General features: G+C 40.8%; 1 protein-coding gene across 1 annotated transcript; it reads left to right on the top strand.

Annotated features, from left to right (window-relative positions):
* Nucleotides 1–14461: 14461 nt before the first annotated feature.
* On the top strand, nucleotides 14462–15769 carry LOC146058428 (uncharacterized protein F54H12.2-like). The gene has a single exon (XM_083170708.1). It carries the CDS (start codon nucleotides 14462–14464, stop codon nucleotides 15767–15769), a length of 1308 nt encoding a protein of 435 aa, XP_083026834.1.
* The last annotated feature ends 7101 nt before the right edge of the window (nucleotides 15770–22870 follow it).

Below are 22870 nucleotides of genomic sequence, written 5' to 3'. Positions count from 1 at the left end.
TTCATTTGCACAGCCCAGTTGTATCAAAATTGGTGAAACCCCTGGGGGTTTGAAATGTACACTATACCCCTAGATGAATTCCCTGAGGGGTGTAGTTTGCAAAATGGGGTCACTTGTGGGGGGGTTCCACTGTATTGGTGCTTTGGGGGTCTTGCTAATGCGACATAGCACCCACCAACATTCCACCAGAATCTGTGCTGCAAAATCCAAATATCACTCCTTCCCTTCTGAGTCCTGCCATTTTTTGGTCACACATGAAGCATTGCCGTACTCGGGAGAAATTGGGGCACAGATTTTGGGGTGCTTTGTCTCCTTCATTCCTTGTGAAAATGAAAAATTTTGAGCCAGAACTGCATTTTTGTGTAAAAAATTTAATTTTTCATTTTCACTGCCCAGTTGTACCACAATTGGTGAAACCCCTGGGGGTTTGAAATGTACATTATACCCCTAGATTAATTCCCAGAGGGGTGTAGTTTGCAAAATGGGGTCACTTGTGGGGGGCTTCCACTGTATTGGTGCTTTGGGGGTCTTGCTAATGCGACATAGCACCCACCAAAATTCCACCAGAATCTGAGCTGCAAAATACAAAAATCACTCCTTCCCTTCTGAGTCCTGTCATGCACCCAAATGGTATTTTTTGGTCACATGTGAGGCATTGCCGTACTTGGGAGAAATTGGGGCACAGATTTTGGGGTGCTTTGTCTCCTTCATTCCTTGTGAAAATGAAAAATTTTGAGCCAGAACTGCATTTTTGTGTAAAAAAATGTAATTTTTCATTTGCACAGCCCAGTTGTATCAAAATTGGTGAAACCCCTGGGGGTTTGAAATGTACACTATACCCCTAGATGAATTCCCTGAGGGGTGTAGTTTGCAAAATGGGGTCACTTGTGGGGGGCTTCCACTGTATTAGTGCTTTGGGGGTCTTGCTAATGCGACATAGCACCCACCAAAATTCCACCAGAATCTGAGCTGCAAAATACAAAAATCACTCCTTCCCTTCTGAGTCCTGCCATGCACCCAAATGGTATTTTTTGGTCACATGTGAGGCATTGCCGTACTCGGGAGAAATTGGGGCACAGATTTTGGGGTGCTTTGTCTCCTTCATTCCTTGTGAAAATGAAATATTTTGAGCCAGAACTGCATTTTTGTGTAAAAAATTAAATTTTTCATTTTCACTGCCCAGTTGTACCACAATTGGTGAAACCCCTGGGGGTTTGAAATGTACATTATACCCCTAGATGAATTCCCAGAGGGGTGTACTTTGCAAAATGGGGTCACTTGTGGGGGGCTTCCACTGTATTGGTGCTTTGGGGGTCTTGCTAATGCGACATAGCACCCACCAAAATTCCACCAGAATCTGAGCTGCAAAATACAAAAATCACTCCTTCCCTTCTGAGTCCTGCCATGCACCCAAATGGTATTTTTTGGTCACATGTGAGGCATTGCCGTACTCGGGAGAAATTGGGGCACAGATTTTGGGGTGCTTTGTCTCCTTCATTCCTTGTGAAAATGAAAAATTTTGAGCCAGAACTGCATTTTTGTGTAAAAAATTTAATTTTTCATTTTCACTGCCCAGTTGTACCACAATTGGTGAAACCCCGGGGGGTTTGAAATGTACATTATACCCCTAGATGAATTCCCTGAGGGGTGTAGTTTGCAAAATGGGGTCACTTGTGGGGGGCTTCCACTGTATTGGTGCTTCGGGGGTCTTGCTAATGCGACATAGCACCCACCAAAATTCCACCAGAATCTGAGCTGCAAAATACAAAAATCACTCCTTCCCTTCTGAGTCCTGCCATGCACCCAAATGGTATTTTTTGGTCACATGTGAGGCATTGCCGTACTCGAGAGAAATTGGGGCACAGATTTTGGGGTGCTTTGTCTCCTTCATTCCTTGTGAAAATGAAAAATTTTGAGCCATAACTGCATTTTTGTGTAAAAAATTTAATTTTTCATTTTCACTGCCCAGTTGTACCACAATTGGTGAAACCCCGGGGGGTTTGAAATGTACATTATACCCCTAGATGAATTCCCTGAGGGGTGTAGTTTGCAAAATGGGGTCACTTGTGGGGGGCTTCCACTGTATTGGTGCTTTGGGGGTCTTGCTAATGCGACATAGCACCCACCAAAATTCCACCAGAATCTGAGCTGCAAAATACAAAAATCACTCCTTCCCTTCTGAGTCCTGCCATGCACCCAAATGGTATTTTTTGGTCACATGTGAGGCATTGCCGTACTCGGGAGAAATTGGGGCACAGATTTTGGGGTGCTTTGTCTCCTTCATTCCTTGTGAAAATGAAAAATTTTGAGCCAGAACTGCATTTTTGTGTAAAAAATTTAATTTTTCATTTTCACTGCCCAGTTGTACCACAATTGGTGAAACCCCTGGGGGTTTGAAATGTACATTATACCCCTAGATGAATTCCCTGAGGGGTGTAGTTTGCAAAATGGGGTCACTTGTGGGGGGGTTCCTAACTTTTAGCATATTATGGTGCCTAGAAACCTACATGGTGCCTAAAAAATAATCTCATAAAAAGGAGGCTCCAAAATCAAGTAGGTGCTCCTTCTATTATGAAGCCTGTGGTTTGGTTAACGTGCACACTAGGGCCACATATAGGATATTTATGAAAACAAAAGAATTGGGGGAATCATTTTTTAGTCACATTTCTCTAGTAAAATCTACTGTGTTCCTTAGAAAAATGTATTAAAATTGCAAATCTGCAAAAAAAATGAAATTTTGAAATTTCACCTACACTTTGTTTTAATTCCTGTGAAACACCTAAAGGGTTAACAAACTTCCAAAATGCTGTTTTGAATACTGTGAGGGGTGCAGTTTTTGAAATGGCATCATTTATGGGGGTGTCTCACATACAAGTCCCTCAAAGTCACATCAGAACTGAACTGGTCCCTAAAAAAATCAGTGTTTGAAATTTTCTTGAAAATTTGAGAATTTGCTATTCATATTTTAAGCCTCCTAGTGTCCAAAAAAATTAAAAGGAAGTTGAAATAATGATGGAAACATAAAGTAGACATATGGTCTATGTTAGTTATTAACTATTTTGAGTGGTATGATTATTTGTCTCACAAGCAGAAAATTTAACATTTTGCAAATTGCTAAATTTTCCATTTTTTTACGACATTTTGGTATTTTTCACAAAAAAACACAGACTGTATCGACCCAAATTTACCACTAATTTGAAGTACAATGTGTCACGAGAAAACAATCTCAAAATCACTGGGATAAGTAAAAGCAAAAAAAAGTTATCCCCACTTAAGTGATACATGTCAGATTTGAAAAAAAGGGCTCTGTCAGGAAGGCAAAAACTGGCTGTGTCAGGAAGGGGTTAATGAGGTTGTCTAATTGCCTAAGTGTCTCATGTGATCGATTTCGGTATTCAGAAAAGAGTGGTGATTTGTGCGTAAATACACGCATCGGTGCGTACGGGCAGGTTCCCGTCCGTTCTGACGCGGTAAAACGGTGCATACGCTGTAAGACCGTGCAGAATCTGTGTGTGTCCACCGCACACGCATGATTTGGATGTCGTCCGTAAACACGCCCTCTTCTTAAAGAGTGAGACCGTCCGAATGCGGAGGACCGGTGGGCTATTTTACGTACGATGTCCGCACAGCGTGACGTGCGGACCTCTCCGAAAGAGAGCGGAAATATACGCACCAACCAGAATAAGGGCCCATGTGTCTTTCTGCTTAATGTGTGGATTTATACTATACCAAATAATTTTCAATTAAATAATAACCCACTGTCTGGCAAACTGAGTGACTATTATGTAGCTATGATGTGATAAAATATACAACTTAAATTAAAAAAATATAGAAATTTCTTCCCATGGTGGAGCATTTAAATCATGGCGTATAGCTCAAAATAATAGGCAAATGAGGATATAAATTTATATACAATACATATGCAAACAAAAATGCTAAACTTTATTGTAAATTGATTGTTGCAAGTAACATTATTGGAAATTTGTTAGATCAGTTTAGACTGAGGTTGTTTGTTTAAGAATGCAGAAATCAAAAATATTTATCAAGCATTCAAATATGTATAACCTAACTGTTCAAAGACTTGCAATATTATTAAAGACAAATGTTATTTTATATAAAAAATCTGATGAATTTCACTAGCTTCATGATTACAATCTTAGATGCAGAAAGATGCTGATTTGATTTTACAGTTACAAATTGTCAGTATGATTTTGCTTTAAAGTGTACATAGTTACATAGTTACATAGTATTTAAGGCTGAGTAAAGACTCACGTCCATCCAGTTCAACCTTGGTGTATTAGCTTCATCCCTTATTATACGTATTGTATACTGACATATTTAAAGACAGATTATGGTTATTGTTAGTAACCCTGGATGTTTTTAACCAACAGATGCTTTTCCAACCTTATTTTAAATATATTCATTGTGTCTGCTGACATCACATCTCCAGGAAGAGAGTTCCATAGTTTGTCTGCCCGTACTGTAAAAATATGCTTTCTTTTAAGGGAACAAAATCTTCTTACCTCTAATATAAACTCATGTCCTCTTGTCCTTAAGTCCTTCCTTACAGTAAAAAGGGCGTCTGGCAGTTCCTTATATTGGCCCCATATATATTTGTACATGTTGATCATGTCCCCCCTTAATCATCTCTTTTCTAGCGTAAAGAGTCCTAAATGGTTCAATCTATCTTCATAGCTTAAATTCTCTATTCCCTTTAGTAGCTTGGTTGCTCTTCTCTGGACTTTTTCCAGATATATGTTGTCCTTTTTATAGTGTGGGGCCCAGAATTGTACCCCATATTCTGGATGTGGTCTAACCAATGCTTTGTACAGTGGCATAATTACATTTGAGTTCCTAGTCTCCATGCCCCTTTTTATACATGCTAGTATCCTGTTGGCCTTATTTGTTGCTATATGACATTGAGCACTACACCCCAGTTTGTTATCTATTTGTATTCCTACAGGGTCCTTTTCAAGTTCTGAATTACCCAGTGCCTCCCCACTTAGGTTATAGCTAGCACATTGGTTATGTTTCCCAAGATGCATAACCTTGCATTTATCCACAGTGAACCTCATTTTCCACTTTTCTGCCCACTCATCTAATTTATTAAGATCGCTCTGAAGCATGGAGACATCCTCGGTTGATATAATTACTCTGCTCAGTATTGTGTCATCAGCAAAGATGTATACCCACCCTAATATCATTAATAAATATATTAAATAAAAAGGGCCCTAGCAATGACCCCTGTGGCACTCCACTTAGTACTGGTATCATACTGTATTTGATGGTGCACCATTTACAACCACACTCTGTTCTCTATTACGCAGCCAGTTCCTTACCCATCTACAAATTCTTACCCCTAGTCCCAGATCTTACATTTTATTTATCAACCTCTTATGCTGAACTGTGTCAAAAGCCTGTACTATCCATGTTTTTTTTAGCATAATTGGTTAGGTGCACAATAATTTACAGTAAAATGAATCTTCTGAAATATTTTTCATTTTAGATTCTATCAACAATATTATATTTTTAAACAATAAATATTGATTTAAAAAAATTCAAAGTAAACTGGAGAATTCTGCGCTAATTTTCAAAAACCAAAATCGCTATAAAGGTACAGGCAAGAAGTTTATCATAAGAAAAGATTTATTCTATGGGTACATATAAAAAACAAACAGTAAAAAATTAAAATACATTAATAAATGAAGATCATAAAGACCTTAAAAATAAATAAAATTACAATGTACAGACAAAAGTCTTACCGTATATGTTTCTAAATAGGTTTAGTTTATACATTTCTAAAACACTAAAGATCTGCGAGATGGATCAGAAATAATAAAAAATACCAAATATTTAAAATAGGCAAAAAAGGAAGTTATCTCACTTTAAATTTCAAAATAAAAATATATGACACAGGGCCAGATGCACTAAGCTTCACAAGTGATAAAATGGAGAGTGATAAACAGCCAACCAATCAGCTCCTAGTTGCCATGTCACAGACTGTGTTTGAAAAATGTCAGGTAGGAGGTTATTGGCTGGTTGCTTATCACTCTCTATTTTATCACTTTTGAAGCTTAGTGCATCTGGCCCAGAATCTCTTCAATAATACTTCACAGTTGTGTCCTCCCAATAAAATATTCGGATTGAATATTGAAGGTTGATGTTCCCAAAACAATTTATTTAACCTTTTGATAATTGTTATATACTCTGTGGTGCATAAATAATGATAATTGTAGTGTCCCCAATCAAATGCGGGTGCCAATGGATGAATGGAAATCTCCAATATAAGATCTTAATACCACAAAGCCAATTTATATTGATGGTAAGTAATACTTGGAGAAGGGATGCTTCGTAGGAGAAATGGACGGCTGACCCTGAGCTCTCACCTCTGGGTAGTGGCATCCTCCCGTTTTAACAGGGATCTCCCTTAACTGATGATCGCTGTCAATTCTCACTCCATCCACTCAATGTGTATAGACGGTGCTGCAAGCAATGATGTGAGTTGAAATGCAGCTCCACTCTGGTTTGAAATGGGCTGACCCTGGGTACTGTTGATGGTGAAACCTCACCACACTGCACTCCTCCCATATTCGGCAGTGCTGTTTGCTGGATTGATGCACAGTAGCCAGGCACGGGTCACAGCTGGGGCTCATCACTGTAGACCTCTTGCTTTCTCTGTGATTAGAGAGGCTGTGGGGCTGTATGTCAGATGCCATCTCTTTCCATCCACAGGGAGGTAGTGATGGCGATAGCTGGCACATGTCAGTCCAATGCCATAAATTTTCAAACTGTTGCTGCACAAATGGGGCATTCAGTTTGAATCAAGGAAGAAATGACAAATGTGGGTCCTCACAATGGGGTCTGACGCGTTTCGCCCCCTAACTGGGACTTTTTCAAATAAAATTCAGTCAAATTCATTTTTAAATGTTTAAGTTAAAATGTTTTAAAATGTAAGCTCAACTATAATTAAAAAGCTCAAATGTAGTTTTTCTTACTCCATTAGAGTATAATAATAATAATCCATCTAACTTTTAAGAAATTACAGCAAATTCTTACTTTAAATACTTTTGTCCTAATTTTATAAATCTTTGGAAATAACAGTTTGCAACCAACCTTCAGCCAGATCAATAAGCAATTTAGTAATGTATGGTAACATTTAAGTTACATTTTTAGATTCTGGAGGTGATAAATATATACTGTTTACTAAAATAATTATGAAAATATTAATTAGAAATTGTATAATTTATATTAGGCGTTTTACAATCACTATATTGGCAAACAACATTCTACACAATGTGTATGGCCTGTTCTTTGAATATTATACAATATTCTGCAAATATGTTAAGTTGAGATGTATTATCAAATTATTACAATGTCCCATTTTCTTGCACAGTAAGATTCAAAATTTACAGGTAATCAAAAATACAGTAGTCAGTTAAATATTTGCTTATATTGGATTAGGGAATTTTAAAATGCAAAGTTACATTAATCATTTTGAAATTTAAAATTTTCATTGAAATCATTGTGTACAGGTCACATACAGGGATGCAGGATGTCTTAGGAATGCCAGCCATGCTTCAATTAGATGTACAACATATTGTAATAGACCAGCAGGAAGCAGCTCTTGGAAAATTATGGTTTTTTTTAAAGTTACTTGCTTTTTGGAATCTGACGATCTAGGATCTGTAGTTTCATTCATTTATTTCTTTCGGCACTGTCCTTAGTCACCCTCAAAATGGACCTTTGATACAATGGTGGCTTTTTCCTGTCTACGACTTCACTCTAAACATCCTTCTATTCATGTCAAGCTTCCAAACATCTAACAATCCTATTTGTCTGCTATGTCCTTTATGAAACAACTAATCCATACATTCCCTGATATACTTAGAAATCACAGTGAAATCATGGATAGGCTCTCACGCTATTGCATTTTAATGAATTTCTTTTTTGATGTGTTAAAGATTACAATGGCCAATATAACCACAGTACATGTGCTATTACTGGTCTTTTTATAGTTTATATAAATAATAATTACTTTACATTTATCTTTAATTTAAACACCTTTTACTTGACTTTTTAGCATGTTAACAGAAATAACTTAAAGGAGATTCATCCGCTGTTCACATAAGTCAAAAGTCATTTTCTAAGTGCAACAGTTGTTCCGAACTTAAAATAATGAGTGAAACCAAATTCATTTCCATACACCAAAACAAAGAATGAGATTTAACAGATGGAAACCGCAACATTGCAAATCAAATCCGTTTCTCTGAAGCGCAAATACAAACTTCAAATGCTGCTTTTATGTAAGTATTCCACAAACTATATTTATGAATGTTAATTTTTATTGAATTTGTAGTCTATAAATATAGCTTGGAAGATGGTATTATTATCAGGTCATTCTGCTTTGCAGTTGGCTAAGGTATCATAAAAAGTGTTGTGTGAGAATGACAGAAAGATTTGGTTAGTGAGGGAAGTAAATGCAGGTTTTTCATCAGAGAAAGGTGCAATATTTTGGATTTGGAATGAGGCAAAAATTACTATTTTCAAAAATTTCTCTAAACTGGGTCATCAACTGACATCTCAGAGACAGAAACACTAATGGAAAAAATAAAGCTTCTGAAGTCAAAACAAGATGCAGCGTAATAGTGTAACAATTAACATGAAAATAAATCACAATACTTAAATGCATAGCAGCTAATGGAGAATATTGCATAGTGCACCTCAAAATACTTTGGGGGTATTCAATCCTGGGTCCCGACTGTCAGTACGTCCCTGTAAGTAAAAATCCATGGTTTCTCCCAGCTCGCTGAATGTTATTAGTAACCAGTCTAGAACACAACATGATAATAGAATTCAGAGATATTGGTTACATATATTTGTGCAAATTTATGTGTGAGCCCCCAAGCCGTCATCAAGGCTTCTCTGTATATTTGTGGTCCCTAGTGCTATATCTAGGTGCACCCCAAAAAGCTAGCATTAGCTAGAAAGCTCAGAGTAGCACACAAGAGAAAATACTAATAGATATTAGTAATAGGCATTGGAAGCCGAAGCTATATTTAGAAAGTGAGAGAGAAAAAAAAATGTAATTATAATATTAAAGGAATAGTGTTAGTGAATAAAAAAAATGTGCTAAGTGTTAATAGAATGTAAAGGTGTTCCACACTAGAGCCACCCAGCACAACCAGTCCAGGGGCATCGCACCCCACCGTTCCCCTAAATTGGGTCTATGATTAACCTGCAAGGAGCCATATAATAATGGCTCCTTACTTAAATATTTCTAAACATAGACCTACCTATCTTGGAGCAACCCCACAATACTCAATGTAGCATATAAGGACCCACATCGCCTCCTAATGCAGGCTCAGTTTTGCCTCTCACAACAGACATATAGCTAGTGGCAGGTGCTCAATTAGTTTAGTAATACCATTCAGGTTCATGGAAAGGAGGGGTAATACAGAGTAAGTAACACTACATGGTTTCTCCCAGCTCACTGAATGGTATTAGTAACCAGTCTAGAACACTACATGATAATACAATTCAGAGACATTGGTTACATATTTGCACAAATTTATGCATAAGCCCCCAAGCCATCGTCAAGGCTTCTCTGTATATGTCCCTAGTGCTATATCTATGTGCAGAGTGTAGCACCGCAAAAAAAAGCATAAGCTAGAAAGCCCAGAGTAACACACTTGTGAAAATACTATAGTGTTAATAGATATTAGTGATAGGCATAGATAGCCAAAGCTATATATAGAAAGTGAGAGAAGAAAAAAGAATGTAATTGAAATATTCAAGAAATAGTATGAGTGAGAAAAAAATGTGCTAAGTGTTAACCAATACTTTGGGGGTATTCAATCCTGGGTCCTGACTGTCAGTATGTCCCGACAGTCGGAACCCGGGCCCATTTTGATCTGCTCATCTGTTTATCGGCATGCAGGATTCAATGTCCCGCTTGCTGATCAGCGAAAAGGGGGGTGTCCATGGATTGTTGAGATCCGGTCTTGACAATCCACATCAGTAAAACGGGCCGGACTGCCTTTAAAGTCGGGTCTGTTCTGACGAGATGCCGCTTCAATGCTGTCATGAAAGACAGTATTGAATAGGCGACTGCCGCTATTTTCCCCATTGTAAATAGGGCCAGAGATTGAATACCGATTTTGCAGTTTAACTGGTCTACCTTGATGACCCAAATTATATTCGTATTGCATCCCTGTGATTCAGTTTCCGCAATCCGCCAAGATGCAGCAAAAGCTTTATGATATACAATGTGCAATAGCATAAATGCCAACCTTCTACCTCAGTAGAATCCCATTTTTAAATAACGTTTTGATATCTTTCCTAATATGCTGCTCTCTTTAGCTTTCATAATACTGTGTTAGAGATAACCCTTCAGTTTTTGTTACTTGTGCATGTTCAGGGTGTATATTTAATCATGTCAGTTTTCTTCAAAGACCATGGTTATGCTCCCCACATTCCTCTTTTTGTAACTGAGCTTTGTGAATATATTTTTAGTGCTTGTGATGCAATTCCGTTGTCTGATGTTACTGATTTGTTTGACTGTTTTCAAGGAAACCTGACATTTAGCGTTAATCTGACTTTAGAAATCTGACTAGCTTTCTTTGTAATATATATGTTCTGTGTGAGATTAACTCTTTTTATTCCCCTGGTTTATTGCAATTACTGTAACTGATAATTCTTCTGCTTCTGACCCACTAACATCAGCTATTATTTGTTTCCAAGCCTGCTTCTTTATTCCTGCACAGCCTAATTATACCGGTGACGTGCCAGTCCTTGTTCCTTGCTATTGAATCCTTTTCACAGTACATTATCATTGCCAACCTGGCCTGTATATACAGTTTTGTTACCTGATCCATCAATAACTTCTATACTGAATCTAACTCTTTTTTACAAATACAGGTTGAATATCCCTTATCCAAATATCCGTTATCCAAATTATTCCGAAAACCATAGTCTCCAGAATCTACTTTATTTTATTGCTAAAAACCAACTGGGTACATCTGTAACTGGCACTTCTGGGGTCATTGTTTGTAACTGGCACTACTGGGTACATCTATAACTGGCACTTCTGGGGACGGTATGTAACTGGCACTAAATATGTGCAAGGACCGGATTGCTTGACATTCAAATTCAGTTTCTGAGATAGGACACAAACTTTGTTTCTTGTTTTAAAACCTTGTTTCATGCAGAAATAAAATATATTTGTGTGTATTTCATGTGTTTTATGTGTTTATACAAGATGCAAGATACCTCAAGATACCTCATTCAAATATAAAAATATTACAAAATACGGAATAATCGTTATACAAAATTCTTCTGGTCCCAAGCATTTTGGGATACTCAATCTGTATTACCTTTGCCCCACCTGCAGTGCACATGGTATTGCTCATTTTGAGAACAAAGTTGCCCTGATATCAATTGGTAAGTATGAGCGCTGCCTGAGTTTGAGTGATTGTGAAGGGGTGAGGAGTTAAGAGAAAGAGTTGAAAAGATATAGATAAAATCTGTATGTGGTTAATAAAAAAATGGAGATGATTTTTGGTCAAAAGGTTTGTGTTTATTAATTAACAGTGTTGGAAGGGCTGGGGTTTTGTTCCCCCTTGTCTCGGTGTGCGTCACCTGCTAGTCCTTGCGCACTGGTCCTGGCTGCAGCATGCAATCTCCGTCTCTTGCTCTGGTTGTCAGTGACTGCTGTGTGATTTCCGGGTTCCAACTCTTGCAGGATTATGGTGATGCCGGGCTCCTTTCGCGCTGATGAAGTTGCACGTGGTTTTCTATGACCTGCGGGCTGCTCTATGATGGCTGCTCTGCCTGGCCATCTTGTCTCAGTTGTCTGGTTGCTACTCTCAACAACAGCCTTCAGTAGATAATGAACCCCTTTTTATCAAACTAAAAGTGACAGGTGCCCCGCCCCAAACACGCCCCTTCCACGCCCCTTTCCACGCCCCTGACACTCCTACTATACGCCCCCTTTTAATAGTGTTTTATATCAAATAATATGTGTTTTAATCATTGAATATTTATCTGTGAGATGATTTAGATGTTCCATCAACAGTAAAATGCTGCCAATGAAATAAATGTTAGATCTGATAGCTTTTAATAAGCCTACAAGATATGAATTTATTTATTTGATTCAAGCATGGATAAACGAAAAAAGCGGATGAAGAACGCGTATTACACCGTATTAAATCCGGGCAGTTATAGCGGCGTTGATGCATTTTATGCGTCGAATAAAGGCTTGTATAAAAGACGGGATATTAAAGAATGGCTACAAAAACAAGATACATATACATTACATAAGCCAGCCAGGAAAAATTATAAAAGGAACATGATCTGCGTATCGGATATAAATTCAGCAATGGCAATGCGATTTGGTGTCGCTCATAGATCTTGCAAAGTACAATGATGGTTTTAAGTACATACTAACCATTATTGATGTTTTCAGTAAGAGGGCGTGGGCAGAAAGCCTAGAGACTAAAAATGCAACGTCCGTCGCTAATGCTTTTGAAAAAATATTTCAGCAGGGGAGCGTACCAAAGAAGTTGCAAACCGATTGCGGTAAAGAGTTTCTAAACAAAACCTTAAAAAAACTGTTAGAAAAATACGATATACATCATTTTACGACCAATAACGATGTAAAGGCAGCGGTCATAGAACGATTTAATAGGACTTTAAAAACACGAATGTGGCGGTATTTCACGGCAAAGAATACATACAGATATATAGACGTGTTACAAGATTTTATTATCAGTTATAATAACACTTATCATAGAACGATTAAGTGTACGCCATGTGAGGTGAATGATGCTAACGCACTGAGCGTCTTCAAGACGGTGTACGGCGATTACTTTAGAAGTAAGAAAACAAAGCCTTGTTTAGCGGTTGGTGATCACGTCCGTATATCCAAATATAAGGATATATTTCAGAAAGGTTACGAACAGAGTTTTTCTGAGGAAATATTTGTAATACGCGGTGTGAACACTAAAGGACTTAAACCGCTTTACGCGTTGGAGGACCTCTACGGGGAGGCTATAACAGGTAGTTTTTATCCCGAAGAACTTCAAAGCATACCAAAAAACTATAATAGGATTTACAAAGTGGAAAAGATTTTAAAAAACAAGACGGTGCGAGGGAGGAAATACGTGTTAGTTAAGTGGCGTGGATACCCCGCAAAATTTAACAGCTGGATCGACGCTTCGGAGATAAAAGATATATAAACAAAGAGGGAGATGGATGACAAAGCGTTCTACATAACTCTCCCGAGTAACGCATCAGCCAGTACATTCCCACAAAATAAGATTTCTGACTATACAACAAAACTGGCAAAGCCAATAGACTTAAATGGGGAATGGGAAGTAGCTCTTACAGAAATACAATACCCCCACACATGGAATACAATTGATGTACGTGATTGTGTGTTGAAAATAACTAGGTTGGGTGACACGACCGGCTCAGTCATGAGGGTTTGTGTTAAACCGGGGTTTTATGAAAATATTGAAGCGTTAGTCAAAGCATTTAATGCTGAAATTGATCGGCATAACCTGGATGGCGGTTTAAAACTATGGCATGATCAGCTTGAACGATCCGTATTCATTGACAATAAGATGATGTACCATATCTCAGCCGGGCCTAAACTGTCAAGAATACTGGGGTTATACCCTAAAACTAATTTTTTTAAACCGTGCACAGACATCAATGGCGGTCAATATACATTGTATGTGTATACAGACATTATCGAACACCAGAGGGTCGGCGACAGTTATGTACCATTGCTGCGGACTGTTGAAATAAAGGGTCGTAACAATGAGATGGTCACTATACGGTACGAGAAGCCCGATTACGTACCGTTATGCAAATCGCATTTTGACACCATATCCATAGAGATAAAGAACGACCAGAACGAGAACATTGCATTTAAGTTTGGGAAAGCGATCGTGAAACTACACTTTAGACGCTGCAAAAACACTATTTATTAACTAAACAGAATGGTCGTTGTTAAAAATTATGGTGATCCGGCTCTCTACGCGCAGTATTATAAGTTGCAAGCCGGTAATGGTTTACCCGGTTTTCATGGGAGCGCGTACATGTATGGATGTGGTTTAGGTGGTATTTTTTGCAGCCTTTTCAGAAAAGCAGTGCCTCTTTTCCGGAGAGGTTTAGAGTTAGCTAAACCACATGTGAAGACCGCCGCACGGAATATCGCGAAAGATGTTATCGGGCAAGCCACAACGGCTGTGGTGAATAAAATACATGAGGCAAATCAATCAAAACAAGATGGTGCAGGACTGATATATACAAGAAAAGGCGTGTCTAAAAGAAAACGGAAGCAAATGATAGCGCTTCCGCCTTGGGGCATACCCTTTTTAAATAAAAACCAGAGAAAACGCAACTCAAAGAAGAAGAGAAAGCCGAAGCGCTCTGTTGGTGATATTTTTTAAACAATATGTCTTTCATACACTCCGAGTCCGCTGAATGCGTAAAAACAGAGCTGGATCTTTTTGACGTGCCCCCGACACAAACTAGCGTAGAAAAAAGCCTATATGTTGAAGTTCAACCTTTAGCAGCGTTATCCGACACAGCGCCGCTTGAATTTTATATAGCGGCCAGCGGTGAACATTACTATGATCTGAACAACACACTGCTGTACGTGACATGCAAGATCGTACGAACCGATAACACACAGATGAACCAAGGGGCTCAGGTCGCCCTTATTAATTACCCCATAGCGACTCTATTCAGTCAGGTGGACGTAACTTTGGGCGACAGGCTCATATCACAATCCAACAACCTTTATGCCTACCGCGCGTACATTGAGACTATATTGAATTATAGCTCAGACGCTTTGTCAACAAAGCACACCACAGGTTTATTTTACAAAGATGTGGCTGGAGAACATAACAGCAGGGCGCTGGATGGTGCGAATGTGGGATTCAGAAAACGTGCAGCAGCAACCGCGCGGAGTCGCACAGTTGAATTGCTAGGACCGCTGCATTGCGACCTTTTCCATCAACATAAACTAATCTTGAACGGTGTTGACCTGAAGATTAAACTCACCAGAAACAAAGACTCCTTCTGCTTAATGTCGGCTGAAGCTGATGCCTTTAAAATACAGATCGTCGCAGCATCCCTGTTTGTGAAAAGAGTGCAGGTGTCACCCGCCGTGCGGATTGGTCACGCGCAGGCACTTCTTAATGGCAATGCCAAATATGCAGTCGACCGCGTTGGCATGAAAATCTACAGCGTACCAGCCGGTAGCCGTGTATTTAATCTAGAAAATCTATTTTTAGGTCAAGTTCCGAAAACAGTCATAGCCGGGTTTGTGGACAATGAAGCATTTTCAGGAGCCCTTGATCGGAATCCCCTTTGTTTTGAACATAAAAATGTGAGCTTTGCATCCCTTTATCTGGATGGAACGCCGCACCCGGCAAAGCCATTTCAACCAGACTTTGAACATGGTAATGCTGTAAGAGAGTATATGTCGCTCATACTGATTACAAATAAACAGAAATGTGATGGCGGAATACTGATTGACCGTGAAGAGTATCTCAACGGATACACGCTATTTGCTTTTGATCTGTCACCGGAGCAGGAATGTGGCGAACATCTTTCCTTGATAAGGACTGGTAACCTACGCGCCGAATTTCGCTTTGCAGAAGCGCTGGATCGGACAGTCAACGTAATCATTTATGCATTATTTGATAATATCATTGAAATAAATCAAAGGCGTGATGTGATGTATGATTATCTATAAGTGAAATAAACTATTTTAATATTTTATCGTATATTTTAACAACTATCATTACGTTATAAGAAATCTTAAAAATGAACACGCTACAGATAAATTGTATTCTGTACACAGAACCATGTACACGCCGCTATTTTAAAGGAACCTATGCTTGTGATATGTTACCTACCGATAAAGTGACGCATTACCCCTGTGCGTTTGTAATCAACACGCACAGCAGCGAACAGCCGGGCGAGCATTGGTTGGCTGTTTATTTTAATGAAGGGGGGCTTTGCTATTTCTTTGATTCCTACGGACTACCTCCGGACAGTGACATTTTCCCAAAGAATATCATAAAGTTTTTACATTTTAATTCAAAAAACATTTGCCATCAAAACCAGCGATTACAAGGTTTTTCAAGCACTGTATGCGGTCAATATTGTATTTACTTTATATTTATGATGTGTAAAAAATACAAATATGAGGAGATTCTGTCCCGATTTAGTACCGATACAAAATGTAATGACCGTTTAGTTGCAATGTTTGTAAGGCGCATGCCGAAAAGTCATTGTTTGAACCGCTATACCTCTAAGTGTATACAGAAATGTGTAACTTGTAACCACCCCTGCGATTGAAACATTTTATGTACAATTTTTCATAATTATAATAAACAATTGTTTTAAACTTTATGATGCTGTGCGATCTGAGTTTCTTCTAAAAACATTGATTAGAAACAAAGAACAAAACACACCATTCAAAATCATAAGTATATTTTATTGAAACATAAATTCACAGATACATCAACTTTGGATTATTATAACAATATTTTAAGCATTTTATATGCAGTTTCATCAATATAATAAACGAACTTTAAAAACTTTATCATAATAACATTGCTTTACAACAATATACAATAGAAATAGATTATAGGCTCAACCACGGGGCGCCCTGTAACAATTCTACAGTTCTTTTCCTAGGCATTAAGTAACTGTGAGTTGTTGTTAACCCGGGGCTGCTTAAAACATTTAAACGCCTTTTTTTATGTGATTGTAGTGGTGGAGTTAATAAAAAGTCACCAACAGTGGGGTTTGTTCCTGCTTTTAAACGGTCTAGGTACATTCTATTTGATGCATTGCCGACTACGGTGGATGGTATATTTAATTCAGCCATAGCATGCATAATTTCAGTCCAACCAATTGGCATTTTATGACTCAACACGCTGTGGCTTTGCGTGATGTGTCTTATTAAATCCAGCATGTTGGAACCCTGTACAGCGTTACCTTTATACAGAAATTCGCCTTTATCATTCCAGCTTGTGATGTGTTTAGAACCGGCCATTTTACTCAAAAGAATTTCAGAGTTCTTCCTGTACCGGGCATTTACGCCACTCACAACTTCATGATAAACAGAGTCAGATTCTTCTGACTGACCGGGATTGTTTGTTTGAGTAGTAATTGGCGTTTCGGGTGTTAAAAGAGTTAAAGTTGACAATTCTCTATCAGACTGCTTACTCAACACCAGATATTTCTGTAAAGCGGCTGTGTAACGTTTTGCTTTATCATATTCCGATAAATTATTATTCTGAAGTATGTTTGTGATCTCTACATCCAGACCTTGCGTGACTGTTTTACGCATATCATCGTTAACCGGTTTGTTGTGTAAACGTTCTATCTGATGTTGAGGCACCAGATACATTTTCTCAGCGTACTCCATCAGCGATTAGTCAGGAGCCCCGTTATTAACTGTAACGATCAGATCAGGTGATCGATCAAATTAACGTATGCCTCCTGTTATGATTATCTGTTCAATCAATGTATGTCTGATATTGGTGTAATAGTTATGTCTCCTGTAAGTATTGGAATCAGGACATGTCTTGTATGTAAACTGTAGGTGACCCTGGTTTGAGTTTGAGGCCTGTATTCCCTCAGTGTGACATCTGTGAACTCCTCCGGAGTTAGGATGTAAGATAAGATCTGAGCCCCTCATAAACCATGGTCCAGGAGAAGAGGTTAGAGTTTGTCCCCTTCCTTCACATCTCTTATCAGTGGGTCTGCTATGCAAGGAAGGAGGATCAATCACTTTGAAACAGCAGACTGTAGAAATACATTGCCAGGGACCTTCCACACTCCTTCAGCATGGAAAGAGTGGAATCCCAAGGGTGGGAGGGATGAGGGAGTCTGCAAGGTATAACTAAGACCTTTCTCCCTATAGTCAATGTCACTACCTGGGGGTCTAGCAAGCAGGCTGTAGGCGACGAGAGATTTCTTGTGGAGAACCCCCCCACTTCAGTATTGTAAGATACGGTTCTGTCTTTTTTTTCCTTTTATTTTATTTCTGAAATTTGCATTTAAAACTTGTGTGTACTTTTAAAATCATTGTAAAATCTTGTAACTATTTTGTTTAAAGCTCTGTAGTATTTCTAGGAATAAATAATACATATTCCCAGTTCTGGTTCTGTGTTCCTAAGACTCATTAGCCTCAGGAGAGAAAGGCTGAAAAACGTTACCATTGTTATCTTGTATTGTGTGGTCAGGGGCGAGCCAAGCCGCCCCTTGCGCAGTTTCAGGCGCTAAAATCAGGTTTTGGCTGGTGGCAGTGTACCTCAAGGAAAGGACCCGAGTGTCCTGAGTGAACCCCAGTCACGGCCGGCGCTGCTCAGATTGACGTATCGGAGCAGGCGACCGGTGGGTCCGTGACATTTGGTGGCAAGCGGTGGGGTGGAGAATTAATTTTTCTCTTTAAGAACTTAAGTGAGTGTGGGTAGAATTTTGTGAGAAATACCCACATCACCAGAATCAGAACTCAGAGCTTTACTATAGTTTTAAAAGTCACACAGTGGATGCAATTTCTGTTCCCTTCCTTCTCTTGTTTTTCTTTCCTATCATTTTATTTGAAGTGTGAGACTCAGGATGGCTGATTACCAGCAGATGAGGAGAGATGACCTGGCGGTCGTGTGTGTTCAGAGGAATATCCCTTGGTCTGGCCAGAGTAGAAAACGTATGATTCAGGCACTAGTGGATGCCGATCGGACTCTAGCTGCTGGAGGAAACCAGTCCATGGACAATCCTACCCCAGGGGCTCAGTCAGCACTGGACAGTACAAACGATGCCGTGCCAGGGTCAGACACTTCTGCTGGACCCAGCAAGTCTACACTGCAGAGCGACCTTCTAGCTGCTAGCAGGCAATTGAAGAATGTGAACCCCGTATTCGCTTTGCAGCTGGTGCAGTTCTGCCAAGGCATTGTCGACAGAGAGGCTGCGGAGCGCAAAGCCACTGTGGACAGAGAGGCTGCGGAGCGCAAAGCCGTACGGGAGGCTGCAGAGCGTCAGGCTGAGCGTGAGTACCAGTTGGAACTGGTGAGGCTCAGAGGCCTGATCGCTGTTGGTGAACCAGTGGAGGATGATACAGAGCATCATGATGGCGAACCTTTACGTGAGACTTTATCTGCCGTGGCTACTGAGTTAGCAGGAGATGGGCTTCGTACTGAACTTTTACTGTCTGCGGAAGTAAATAATGTGTTGGATCATGGTGTGGACTCTGTTATCAATCATGGGGAGCCTAACAAGGGACAGAGGTCCCAAATCACCGCTGACGCGAATTTCACCGGACCGCGTCATGCACAGTTCCCTGTCTTGGAAGCAGACAGAGGAAGCCAAGTGAGTGTCAGCTTGGTTGTGAGTAATGAGCTGGCCCTGGACACTACCACCGATGCTCAGAGAGCTGACATCTCTGCTAGCACCAGGGAGACTGTAGGATGTGTGGCAGTCAGGGAGACTGCAGAGTACCAATCCCCTACAGCACCAGAAGAGCCCAGTGGGTATATTGACCCAGTGGAGGATGATGATATGTTTACCCTACTGAGCACAGAGGAACTAACGGAAGAATGCCAGCTGCAAGGTATCTCCTGCCACAACCATACTCGTGGGGAGATGATCACGCAGCTCACCCAGGCCAGGGACGATGAGTGCAATGCCTTCAGCCAGTATCGTGCAGCATTTCGTTTCTGGGGTCCATCCGCGTCTCCTTGGGTGCTGCTGAGAGAACTGGGACAATGTTACAAATTTGCGCAGCAGGAGGTCGATGCTTGGAGAAAGCTGGATACCCCATTTTGGGGAGATCAGTGCCGCCGGATAGGTGTGGAGTGGCGTCGCCTAGAACAGCTGTTGTTACCAGCTCTGGAAGCAGAGTTCCAGTTTAAACGGTTGGGAGAAGCAGAATCTGAGGATGTCAGCAGCTTGCTCTCACCAGGGGTGCCCCACCAGGGCAAGGTGCCTCTGCCTACTACAGCAGTCATGGAGCCTGCCCAGGAGACCTCACATCACAAGGCCCAGTTTAAACTGCTGGAAGATGTGAGCAGCATGTTCCCACCCGTTGCTCCAGATTTGTTGCCGGAAGAGGCAGGCTGCATAGTGAAAGTATGCAGGGGAGAGACTATGTCGGAAATAGGAATGGGACTTTCTGACGGTATGCACACAAGTATGTGTGGGACTACTGATGTGGGACTTTTATTAACTCCACACATATCTGTCACTAACCCTTCTGAACCATATGATGCATCTCAGGTAGTATGTAACCATGCTGAACATTGCAATGTTGTTATTTTGTGTGAAGCCCCTGGGAGGATCTGTGATAGTGCCGTACCTTCGGTAGAGGTGGAGGGTGAGTTAGAGACAGGTATAGTGGGTAATCCTTGCCAGTTTGTGGGGTTAAATGAATGCCCTAATCTAGTTGGGAATGAGACACCCTCACTCACCAGTGGTAGGAGTGCTGCTGGTGATGTCATTAGGGTTGCTGTGCTAGACGTTAACCCTGTTCTTCCAGTGATGTCTGGTTGTGACATGGTGCCATGGGACGCTAACTGCACCAATGGGACCGATCTGAGTTGGTTGCAGGCAGCGCATGTACCTGCCAATAAGTTACTGGTGACAACATGCTCAGATAACCCCATTCCTGCTCAGAGACAATGGGATCCAGATATAGTGTTTTTGCCACGGTGCAATTGTAAGCCAGCAGGATGGGCCCCATGTGTTGTGGAAGATGCACAGGCTGCCCCATACCTGGGAAGTGGGAAAGATACCCCTGGGTACAGTGAGAGGGTTGTGTCAGGAATAGAGCAAGTGGCTAGTAGGGAAGCTGCTGTGTGTAACCAGAAGGGTGGGAGGGCCCGCGAAGCACAGGTAAACTCAGCTCCATTAACCTCGGAAAGGCTGAGCTGGGATGTTCCCAAGACAGGGGACAAGGACCTGCTGGTATTCCCCCTTGCAGAAACGTGCCCCCCTTCACAATTCACACACACAGACACAGAGGGCAAATCTCCTCACAAAAGGATGAGGTGTGAGGTGTTGAGTGAGTGGACCTTCCCCCCAGTGAAGGGGAGGGGGGGTCAGTCAGCTCAGGAGAGGTGCTGGGAAGACATTTTTAAGTCTGTATATAGTGCTGGGAGAATGCCCCACACCTGTGGTATAGTTAAACGTGCCGAGTTACGAGTCCCAGGGGGATGGCCGTTTGGGGTGTGGCGGAATGGTCTGGTACTGATCTCAGTGAGTAAGGCCAAACTGCCAGCTGCAGGGGAGAATCCGTGTCCAGGAGTCCGACGCACAGCTGTGGTGGGCTGTGTCATTGCCAGCCGGGATGGACACAGCTCCCACTATATCAGTGTGCTCACAGACTATGGGTTCGAGGACACCTGTGTGCTTTTAGTTTGCCATCTCCTGCGAGAGGGACAGGGACTATGCCCATTGCCCACCCTAGCCACGGCTATGGCGTCCGGTGGTCCCATGACAGACGTCAAGTATAAGAAAGTGTTTGTACAAATTCAGCAGAATCAGTGGCAGTCTGTCTCAGCACAGAGACCACTGCTACCTGTCCAGGTGAGGAAGTGAATAGCGCACTGAGGAGATGGTGACGTGGGTCACCACCTCTGTGCGCCATTTTAAAAGGGGGAGGTGTAACGATCAGATCAGGTGATCGATCAAATTAACGTATGCCTCCTGTTATGATTATCTGTTCAATCAATGTATGTCTGATATTGGTGTAATAGTTATGTCTCCTGTGAGTATTGGAATCAGGACATGTCTTGTATGTAAACTGTAGGTGACCCTGGTTTGAGTTTGAGGCCTGTATTCCCTCAGTGTGACATCTGTGAACTCCTCCGGAGTTAGGATGTAAGATAAGATCTGAGCCCCTCATAAACCATGGTCCAGGAGAAGAGGTTAGAGTTTGTCCCCTTCCTTCACATCTCTTATCAGTGGGTCTGCTATGCAAGGAAGGAGGATCAATCACTTTGAAACAGCAGACTGTAGAAATACATTGCCAGGGACCTTCCACACTCCTTCAGCATGGAAAGAGTGGAATCCCAAGGGTGGGAGGGATGAGGGAGTCTGCAAGGTATAACTAAGACCTTTCTCCCTATAGTCAATGTCACTACCTGGGGGTCTAGCAAGCAGGCTGTAGGCGACGAGAGATTTCTTGTGGAGAACCCCCCCACTTCAGGATTATAAGATACGGTTCTGTCTTTTTTTTCCTTTTATTTTATTTCTGAAATTTGCATTTAAAACTTGTGTGTACTTTTAAAATCATTGTAAAATCTTGTAACTATTTTGTTTAAAGCTCTGTAGTATTTCTAGGAATAAATAATACATATTCCCAGTTCTGGTTCTGTGTTCCTAAGACTCATTAGCCTCAGGAGAGAAAGGCTGAAAAACGTTACCATTGTTATCTTGTATTGTGTGGTCAGGGGCGAGCCAAGCCGCCCCTTGCGCAGTTTCAGGCGCTAAAATCAGGTTTTGGCTGGTGGCAGTGTACCTCAAGGAAAGGACCCGAGTGTCCTGAGTGAACCCCAGTCACGGCCGGCGCTGCTCAGATTGACGTATCAGAGCAGGCGACCGGTGGGTCCGTGACATTAACGGTATAGCAAAACCAAGCAAGGAGCCAATAAATCCGCCAGACTGTTTCACCAACTGCTTCTTTTTACCAATGGTGCATTTCTTATTACAAAGCGATTTTATAAGGTTGCGCTTCTTTTTAAGGTAATTAAACTGTCGTTGTGACAATGGTATTTTACCTTTTAGTGTGTTGAGCGCAATCTCACAAATGGCTGTCACCAAATCGTTTGAAGCAGTAGATAAA

Source organism: Crinia signifera, chromosome 2 (genome assembly GCF_055691185.1).
Source record: "Crinia signifera chromosome 2, ASM5569118v1, whole genome shotgun sequence".
NCBI lineage: Eukaryota > Metazoa > Chordata > Amphibia > Anura > Myobatrachidae > Crinia > Crinia signifera.
Note: the sequence above shows the minus strand (reverse complement) of the source record. Positions and strands in the feature narration are given on the sequence as shown.